At 37.3% G+C, this 10504-nt stretch overlaps 1 protein-coding gene and 2 non-coding genes across 3 annotated transcripts; 2 read left to right on the top strand and 1 right to left on the bottom strand.

Moving 5' to 3' along the window:
• On the top strand, positions 1-9107 carry tmem132a (transmembrane protein 132A). Its single transcript, XM_067404962.1, has 11 exons — positions 1-73; positions 418-632; positions 738-947; positions 2868-3364; positions 3462-3614; positions 4649-4844; positions 5115-5258; positions 5337-5539; positions 7187-7412; positions 7780-7971; positions 8069-9107. Exons 1-11 carry the CDS (start codon positions 1-3, stop codon positions 8879-8881), a joined length of 2922 nt encoding a protein of 973 aa, XP_067261063.1. The 3' UTR covers positions 8882-9107.
• Positions 9108-9550: 443 nt separating this feature from the next.
• Positions 9551-9622, top strand: trnae-cuc (transfer RNA glutamic acid (anticodon CUC)). The gene has a single exon. It is a non-coding gene; the product is annotated as a tRNA-Glu (tRNA).
• A 795-nt stretch (positions 9623-10417) lies between these two features.
• trnak-cuu (transfer RNA lysine (anticodon CUU)) lies at positions 10418-10490 on the bottom strand. The gene has a single exon. It is a non-coding gene; the product is annotated as a tRNA-Lys (tRNA).
• Between the last annotated feature and the right edge of the window lie 14 nt (positions 10491-10504).

The raw sequence follows: 10504 nt of genomic DNA, 5'->3' as shown, positions 1-10504 counted from the left end.
ATGGGTCTTTCTAGACTCAAATGGAAGTATTCTACTATGAGACTGGTAATCCTTCACTTATTCATAATCCTCTGTAAGTTTGACTTATTTTTACACTCGCCCCAAAACACTGCATAACACTTTACTTTATGTCCTTTAACATTGTGATTGTTTTCTCTCTCTTTTAACTGATATTTTGAAGGGATTTGTTTTTGTAGAGCACTAGGAGAAAGAAATTCTTCTGAAGTTTCTTAGACCAAATTTAAATTTAATCCAAAGTGTGTGAGCATTTTTTATGTAATTCTTCACTTATGCATTTTGTAAATCAAAGTTTTAGGCGTTGTGGTTAATCTGGATATGAGAAACCTATGCTTAAACAATAAAGTGATTGTTACTAATCTCACAAACTACCCCACTTTCCTATTTCTCCATCAAAAGCTCATTGTCAGACACCTCCCTCCCCATCTCTTCCAGTTCGAATCACTGTTCCCTCGCCATGGCAGTCTTTCCCCCTCTCTCAGGCCGATCTGGGCCTTCTTTTCACCAACTCCAGCCCCTTCTCTTCCACCCAGTCCCTGCTCCTCATGCCTCCATCAGGAACGGCCTCCAGACCTCTTCTCCGTGCTTCATTTGGTTCCTACACCATCACACAGGTACAACAGTCTTGATTATGGTTAATGGCCTTTATTTCAACTTCAAAGATAAATAATATGAAGTGACTTATTTTTGTGCTTCCGCTTCTTCTTCATCTTCTCAAGGTGATGACTGAAGCCATTCCTCCTCTGACTCCATCTCTCACTGCATCGCTCCTTTCTAAAACCATTGTCAAAGAGATGGAGGGTGACAGAGGAGAGCGGTTTGAGGTGCGAGTGCTGTTTCGTATGAGGGGTGATGTTAACAGAGGAACCTGCATTACTCTCCATGCTTTCAAACAGACAGAAGAACAGAAAGCTTTCTGCATCACTCAGGTACTGCTGGTCAAACGCACTATAGATGGGTCAGGAAACCTCAGTGTTATGTGATCACTCTGACTCTTCCACTGAATACAGCAATATATATATATATATATATAAACAGTCAAACCAAAAATTATTCACATTTTTTATATATTTTTACTAATGGATACAGGACACTATATTTCATTTGTGTAAGTGAGGATAGCAAAAGAAAGTAAACTCACATATTATACCCAAAAATTCTTCATACAGTGGACTACCAATAAAATTGATAAAAAATTTGGAACCAAAAATTATTCAGATACTTTGACCTGACCATGTTTTGCTAAAGTGTTTTCTGACATAATTAAGATAATTTTTTTCTGAAACAGTTTAACTCTGAGATCTTGTCATATTTTATTATCATTTTTTTTTAACTATAGTGAATAAACTGAATTAATGAATTAAATGTGTCTGAATAAATTTTGGTTTGACTATATACAGTGTGTACAGAAAGTATTCAGACCCCCCTAAATTGTTTACTCTTTGTTATATTGCAGCCATTTGCTAAAATCATTTAAGTTCAGTTTTTTTACTCATGGTACACACAGCACCCCATATTGTAAACCTTTGGCTCAGTCTGAGGTCCTGAGCACTCTGGAGAAGGTTTTCGTCCAGGATATCCCTGTACTTGGCCCCATTCATCTTTCCCTCGATTGCAACCAGCCGTCCTGTCCCTGCAGCTGAAAAACACCCCCACAGCATGATGCTGCCACCACCATGCTTCACTGTTGGGACTGTATTGGACAGGTGATGAGCAGTGCCTGGTTTTCTCCACACATACCGCTTAAAATTAAGGCCAAAAAGTTCAATCTTTGTCTCATCAGACCAGAGAATCTTATTTCTCACCATCTTGGAGTCCTTCAGGGTTTTTTTTAGCAAACTCCATACGGGCTTTCATGTGTCTTGCAATGAGGAGAGGCTTCCGTCGGGCCACTCTGCCATAAAGCCCCGACTGGTGGAGGGCTGCAGTGATGGTTGACTTTCTACAACTTTCTCCCATCTCCTGACTGCATCTCTGGAGCTCAGCCACAGTGATCTTTGTGTTCTTCTTTACCTCTCTCACCAAGGCTCTTCTCCCCCGATAGCTCAGTTTGGCCGGACAGCCAGCTCTAGGAAGGGTTCTGGTCGTCCCAAACATCTTCCATTTAAGGATTATGGAGGCCACTGTGCTCTTAGGAACCTTAAGTGCAGCAGAAATTTTTTTGTAACATTGGCCAGATCTGTGCCTTGCCACAATTCTGTCTCTGAGCTCTTCGGGCAGTTCCTTTGACCTCATGATTCTCATTTGCTCTGACATGCACTGTGAGCTGTAAGGTCTTATATAGACAGGTGTGTGGCTTTCCTAATCAAGTCCAATCAGTATAATCAAACACAGCTGGACTCAAATGAAGGTGTAGAACCATCTCAAGGATGATCAGAAGAAATGGACAGCACCTGAGTTAAATATATGAGTGTCACAGCAAAGGGTCTGAATACTTAGGACCATGTGATATTTCAGTTTTTCTTTTTTAATAAATCTGCAAAAATGTCAACAATTCTGTGTTTTTCTGTCAGTATGGGGTGCTGTGTGTACATTAATGAGGGAAAAAATGAACTTAAATGATTTTAGCAAATGGCTGCAATATAACAAAGAGTGAAAAAATTAAGGGGGTCTGAATATTTTCCGTACCCACTGTGTATATATATATATATATATTCTGGCCAAAATAGATTTCAAATATATGCTAAAATATGTTATAAACAGTACAGCTTGTTACAGAAAAACTGAAAATATATTTGTTTAAACCTTCAATCACCAAAATATATTATAAAACGCACTTCAAGAGGCATAAAAAATACATTTCCAAATTTCTTCTTATTATTAACAAGTATTCTTCAAATTCTTCTCAGCCACCTTTTGGGTTGTGTGTGGTCACAATGACACTTCCAAACAACTGGTTTGAGCCTAATCAGAACATCAAGGCAAACCTGGACCAGATTTTCAAGCAACGTCACATAAGCAGAAACCGTTCTCGTTCCCGAAACCGTGGGAGAAGGCATCCACATGTGCCAGGACGATTTAGAGCCCAGTCTGATAAAATTCAACTCTACTACTCTTCCTTTGGCATTGTGTCCAGTCCTAAAGTCGGACCCCCTAGGTGTGCAGAGGAAGTATTACAGCAATCAGAGAGAAAGATGTACTACATTGGTCCAGTGGGACTTGAAGATCAAGAGATCAACAAAACCAAGCAAAGCGCTGCATGTTTAGATAGACGTGCGGAAGAGAAGTTTTGGTTGGATTCCAATGTGGAAATTGTCTACAGCAAAGGGCCTGTACGTGCTGGACAACCAATCAGAGTGTCAGTAAACTTGAGGGCAAATTTTAGTGGGGAGTCACTGACCATTAGGTAAGATTAATATCATTACATAACATACAATTGCTCAGCACATTTTATGTAGTAATGAATTGCATGTTATTGTTCACATATTGTTTTGCACCTTCAGACTGAAAATGAAAAGAGGGTTGTTGTCTCTGGAGGTCCATCCCACCACAAACTCTGACCTGTGGATGGTAAATGTAGAGAGGACAACAGGTTCTAAACATGATGTTATTTCCATCACTGTTCACAGCACTGGTACTCATCCAGACAGCACTGGGTAAGAGAATTAATTACTGACTCTAGAATTAATATTTACTAATCTATTTTACATCAATATATTAGTGTATAGCATATACTACCATTAAAAAGTTTAGGGTCAGTAAGATTTTTTTTTAAAAGAAATTAATATGTTTGTTCAACAAAGATGCAAAATGTATAATGTTACAATTAATGCAATTTATAATTTTACAAAATAATTCTATTTCAAATAAATGCTGTTCTTTTGAGCTTTATATTCATTAAATAATCCTGGAAAAAAACATCACGAAAATATTAAGCAGCGCAACTGTTTTCAACATTGAAGGATCATGTGACACTGAAGACTGGTGTAATTCAGTTTTGCCATCACAGGAATAAATTACATAAAAAAAAAAAAAAAAAAAAAGATATATATATATATATATATATATATATATATATAAATTTTAAATCACAAATAATATTTCATATATATATATATATATATATATATATATATATATATATATATATATATATATATATATATATATATATGAAATATTATTTGTGATTTAAAATATCTGTTTTATATATATATATATATATATATATATATATATATATATATATATATATATATATATATATATATATATATATATATATATATATATATATATATATATATATATATATATATATATATATATATATATATATATATATATATATGTATATATATATATATATATATATATATATATATATATATATATATATATATATATATATATATATGTATATATATATATATATAATATTTCACTGATCCATTCAGGAATTACATTGATTCTAAAAGCTCATCCACCTACAAGTCAAACCATTAAAAGTACAATTTAGACATCTAAAAACAAAGTTTTGTAAATAAAGAAACAATAAAAGTCCTTTATATGAGCATAGTTTTGCTTTTAAACCATCTTCATCATTATTCACAAACCTGAAAGTTAGTTAAAAGAATAATCTGCCCTCCATCCTTTCATTTTTGTCTTTGTCCTCTTTCTTTTGTTGCAGCACATCTGCTCTAAGCCAGGTATCCTGTCTTTCATTTGAGGTTTTACACAGAAACTTTGGCGTAGCGATGACTGTCGCTGCTAGCTGGTGGGTGGAGTACTCAACGCGCAAGTTTGCAGTTTCACCACACGGGGCAGTCACAAGCTTTTTCTCCTTTATCGACAGAGAAATAATGGGCATTGCCCCCATCACAGAGGTATACTATCATAAATGTATTGCTAATTTCCATATGCATACAATAAATTATCACAAAGATCACGACTAGAATAAGTTTACTAAATATTCTACACCTTTCCCTATGATATCAACTTGTCTGAGTCTGTTATTTTTGGGCAAATGACCTCAGAATGACAATCAGAATCAAGCCTTTCAGAAAGCCTTGTAATAAAAATAATATTCAATATAATGTTTGTAAAGAACAGGAAAAATATGATGTTTACTGAGATCCAGTTGTTTTTATTGGCAGAGTAACACAATTATCAACACGGCCATTTTGACGAGTCAGCCTGTGTCACTTCCTGTCATTGTCCTCGCTGTGGGCCTAGATGGCAAAGTGTCAGATGTGACCACAGCGGTGAAGTGTCATTCAGCCAATGAAGATATCATCAAGGTATGAAGATTTCTGAGGAGGTCTGGTCAATGCATGAAATACATGAAGTCATCTGATGGCTCTTTTCTTTGCTGGCAGGTGTCTCATGATTGCTCTGTGCTTTTTGTGGATGGGAGTGAATCAGGAAGGGGGAGCATCTGTGTGGATCTGGAGTTTTCTTTGGGAATGTTCAGTGGCTCTTTGTGCTTGGCTGTGTGGGCTCCGGTAGTTCCACTACGAGTGTCTCTCTCTGACTCTGTCCTGAGTCCCATCAATGGCTGGAATTACTACAGTGAGAGCGGGTATGCAATATTTGGTTACGCTTTACAAATAGGTCCTATTGGTTTACATTATTTAATGCATTTCCTAGAGTACTTATTTTTTAAAGGGTTAAAAATGAACCCCAAAAAAATTCTGTCTGAAATACTCACCCTTGTGTTAATCCAAACTTGTAAGACCTTATTTAATCTTTGGAACAAAAATTAAGATATTTTTGATAAAATCCTTTTTTTTTTTTTTATCCCCCAATAGAAAGCAACGTAGTTACTACATTCAAGATCCAGAAAAGTAGCAAAGACATCATTAAAATAGTCAATGTAACCACAGTGGTTCAACCTTAATGTTATGGAGCTACGAGAATAATTTTTGTGCGCAAAAACAAAACGAAACACAGTGCAGTGCTTCCGTGTTATGTCAGAACGCCGGTTCAGTACTGAGCTGGCTTTCTGACGTAAACACGGAAGTGCTGCACTGCGCCAACTGCGGAGACTGACAGGGTAGAGAAGAAATTGTTGAATAAAGTGATTATTTTTTTGTTTTTGCGCACAAAAAAAGATTTCTCGTCGCTTCATAACATTAAGGTTGAACCACTGTAGCCATGTTGACTATTCAACAATTTTTTTTTTTTACTACTTTTATGGACCAAGAATGATGGTAATTTCGTTGCTCTATAAAATAAAAAAACCTTGGATTTCATCAAAAATATCTTAATTTGTGTTCCAAAGATAAACTAAGGTGTTACAGGTGTGGAATGACATGAGGGTGAGTAATTAATGACAGAAATTTCATTTTTGTGTGAACTAACCCTTTTAGTGCAAAATAAATTTAATATTTTTGGACACCTAAAGGTGCTTAAGAGGATCTTTTCGTCGACTGAGAAACCAAAGACTGTTAGTGAGTTTTTGAAATGAGCTGAAATGAGCATTCGCTGTGTCGTGTTTTTTGGATTCATTATGTCGGACTCACTGCAGGTAACTCATAATCTGCAGTTGTTATTCCTGTCTCCTGACAAAAACATGCATGCGGCGCCTGTAGAGTGTGGAAAGTTACTGGAGCGTGCAGCTGCGCTCGTCTCTCACAAGGAACGTCACGGCAGTGATTGACAAGCCAGAGGGCCAATCGTTTACGCGATGATAGCGTAAATGATTGGCAGATGTTTTTAAGGCCCTACCTCGTGCACAGATGATGTATATTAATATTATTCCTTTCAGTGCACCTAATAAATAGTCTTTTATCAGTTAGTAAAGACAGTTTCAAGTAATATTGCAAAAATGTATAAAACAAAACATCCTCTTTAGCACCTTTAATTGCATGCTAGTTGCTATTAAGTGAAAATGTATTTTAGTTTAAATTCATATTAAATGTAATTATTTAAACTAAGAGTGTTTTTGACCTACTTAAGTAGGACATATTGATATAATCTCATCTCTGTTTTAAGAAACAGGCATAAAAATGTACTCTCTTTATAGACTTAAGTGGCTTTTCATTTCATCAATATTATATTATCTGCAAGTTTTCATAGTTTCTCAACTAATGTAGTTAACTAAGGTTAACAAAAGGAACCTTATTGTGAAGTGTTACCCAATATTCTTCTGCAGACCTTTCAAATAGTGCAAGGTAATGGCATTGATCATAAGGAAATTGAAACGTCTGTTTTTTTTTTTTTTTAGGTGTGAACCAGTTTATCAGAGGTCCGCTATACAGATTTTGGCACAATTCACTGCCCAATCAGCAGCTCAAGGAGGCCAACCAACCTACATGCTCGGATCACCGGATTGGTTTGTGGATGTGACTGAACTTGTCCAAGACTGGCTGAGGATAGAAAACCCATATATTGCAGCTCTTGATAAACAAAGAAATCTAATTGGCTTGAAGCCTGGAATTACATCATTATATGTTGGTATCTGAATTTACTGATGTGGCATTATACATAAACAACGTGAAGGAATAGTTCACCCCAAAATTTAAATTCTGTCGTCATTTATGTCATTCCAAACCTCTTTGACTGTTTTATGTGACACTCTTTGGCCATACAATGAAAGTAAACAGGGTCCAGTGTTGTTATGGACCCCATTGACTTTTATTGTTTGGACCAAAACTCAGTCTTCAATATCATCTTTTGTGTTCTGCGGTTGGAAACAACATGAAGGTGAGTAAATGATGACAGGATTTTTATTTGTTGGTGAACTATCCCTTTAAGCACAGGCCTGTCTTGGTTCCTAATTTCCACCCCTAACTGATTCTCATATCTCTGGTTTTGAAGGTGATATCAAGTCAGTGGGATGGAGTGCTTGGAAGAGCTAATGTCATTGTAACCTCTGAACCTGTCGCTCCTGGTGACCTCTCTGTTCAGTTGGTGGGAGGGCTTGGCCTGTCAATTAATTCCAGCCCATCTCATCCATCTATTGTCACAGCAACAGTGAATGCTCACAACACACTGTACAACCACGGGCAAGTAAGTATAGTGAGTACTAACATTTTAACACTATTGATGCTGCCAGTGTTATTCTATTTCTCAGTCTTTCTGCTCTCTCTCTCTTTTATTTTATTAGGAAGCATCTATCAGTGTTTGGATCCAGTTTAATGACGACACCACCATATCGGTATCTGCCTTTAGTGGGATTCCCTTTACTCTCCGGCTCTCCTCTTTGGCCGAGTCTGTGGTTGCTGTGACACCCGCTCCATCACAGCGCATCTTGGCACAAGGTGATGGCGGAGGTCCTCTTGTGAAAGCCGAGCTCCTGGTATCCACCTGTGAACCAGAATCTAACCATGTTGAATTGGAAGCAATCCAAAAAAGAAGCGAGGCAAAAAGATTGGCTAAAGGCTCTGGCTGGATAAGGGTGAACCTGAACATGGACTTTTGGCCAATGGGGAGTGAGGAAACCAACTTTGAGATGCATGATGTGACTGATATGCTTGTCGACTCCAACAAGGATCTGTATGATAACTTTGAAGATCGGCAAATGATGGTCAATTCTACAAGTGACTATGATGTTGGTAATGACATATTTCAAAGAAATGATTTGGAGCAGGCGGTTTTGATCCCTAACCATGAAGAGAGTGTCGTGTATTTATCTCCTGGGGTGGAAAAAGAGAGGAAAGAGGTTAAAACTGCTGGTAGACAAGTAGAGATTGGCATTGGAGCTGTCCTTTCTCTTCTTTGTCTTTCCTCCCTCCTTTTCCTGGTCAACTGCCTGCCATGCGCACTGAGAGAACAGAGGAACCGAGGAAGACGAGAGGGAAATGTAAAAGACGCTGTGGAGGAAGATGAGGAAACTGAAGAACAAGAGGAGAAAAGGGTAGAGGGAAAACAGTTTAGTGAAGTGGTAATGGGAAATGATGACAGAAGGGAAAGGAAATGACTTTCAAAATATCTTACATTTCCTATTACCTTGTGTGTATCCCGAAAAAGTCTTTACAGTCACATTACAGTATTGCCCATCAGCATACCATTTTAGCTGAGATGTAAGAATATGTATGAATTTGCTGTTATTGTTGTTTTTTTTATTTCTTTCAAAGACAGTAATACAAGAAGATACAATATGTTGTGTTAATATTGTTATAAAAATGCATTACAGAAAACATAAATATGCCCACACTTTTTATGATCTGTATGATGACTTCAAGTCAAACATAGGTTACTTAAAAAGTTGTTAGCCTTTTTTACACTGCTCAAGTATTAAATAAAGGTGAAAAATATAAAAAAAAAAACACTGTAATTCGTGTTACTTTGCTAAGTTGACAGTGTGAAATAATACAGATACAATTTCTAGGAATTTATTACCACAAGACTGGTGTGATATTTATGCATTCAGATTATCATGGTAGGTGGTAGAGTTCATTTACAACTAAAAATGTATTTATACAACAAGAACGTTTAATTGTTGGCATACATGACAATGAAGAAACTGTTTTCAGATAAATCAATCACCTATGTATGTCGAACCGAATAACTATACAAGTAGCCTTCAGTCCTAAATACTCGTCACCTGTATGTACATGAACATTTGATCAGACCTATTAAGCACTACTCCCTGGTGGTCTAGTGGTTAGGATTCGGCGCTCTCACCGCCGCGGCCCGGGTTCGATTCCCGGTCAGGGAACAAAGTTTTTTGTCGTTCAAACAAATGTATTCGACGCAATAAGCTCAGTTGCAAACAGTATATTTTGTTAAATGATTTGCGCTTTTGAACACGTTCTGAACAGATGCACATATATCAGAGTAGTTCCCGATGTTAAATTTTGGCTGTTATGTCAAAAAAAAACTTTTAAATGCTTTCTATCTCACAAATTGACTGAAAAAAAAAATCTCCAAAAAGTCACCAAACTTAAATAAACGGAATGCAGAATGAAGTGAATTAACAGAGCCCGCACAGTTCAGTACACTCAATACCACTAACCAGGCAAGAAAAAGGCAACAGCAGAGTGGCGCAGCGGAAGCGTGCTGGGCCCATAACCCAGAGGTCGATGGATCGAAACCATCCTCTGCTAAATATTTTTGCACAGTGAACTTAGCTCTTTTCCGGAGAGAACATCTTCCAGAGAGAGCAATCTTGATGGATCATATAATACGATGAAAAAATATGTATGTATTAGGACGTCGGCGGGGTACCCATGGGTGACTGCAAGACGAATACACGCGATTGGCCAAGGAATCCTCTCAATGATGAAGCCAGAGAACGCCATTCGCACCGCAGAGATGGAGATCCTTGACGCGTGATTGGCCGAGGAGCTCTGACAAAGTTGAAGCCCGAGAACGCCATTCGCTCAGTAAAGACAGTTCGGGCTGATGTTGGAAAATACGAACCGTAATTTTTCGTTCAGATCCGCTTTTTGAGTTTATATTGTGCTGGAATCATTCTCTGAAACAAAAAACGTAAATTAGCAATAAATATTTTCGCCCAACGTGGGGCTCGAACCCACGACCCTGAGATTAAGAGTCTCATGCTCTACCGACTGAGCTAGCCGGGCTGTTATGGCAGTGC

The sequence above is a fragment of the Chanodichthys erythropterus genome, chromosome 12 (assembly GCF_024489055.1).
Source record: "Chanodichthys erythropterus isolate Z2021 chromosome 12, ASM2448905v1, whole genome shotgun sequence".
NCBI lineage: Eukaryota > Metazoa > Chordata > Actinopteri > Cypriniformes > Xenocyprididae > Chanodichthys > Chanodichthys erythropterus.
The sequence above is the reverse complement of the archived record's forward strand: the minus strand, read 5'-3'. Positions and strand labels throughout refer to the sequence as shown.

Bases quoted from the DNA above. Each gene is read 5' to 3' on its own strand.
- tmem132a (XM_067404962.1), top strand. From the start codon at position 1: ATGGGTCTTTCTAGACTCAAATGGAAGTATTCTACTATGAGACTGGTA. The intron at 633-737 runs GTACAACAGTCT...CATCTTCTCAAG, and splicing joins GTTCCTACACCATCACACAG to GTGATGACTGAAGCCATTCC. The intron at 4,845-5,114 runs GTATACTATCAT...TTTTATTGGCAG, and splicing joins GCATTGCCCCCATCACAGAG to AGTAACACAATTATCAACAC.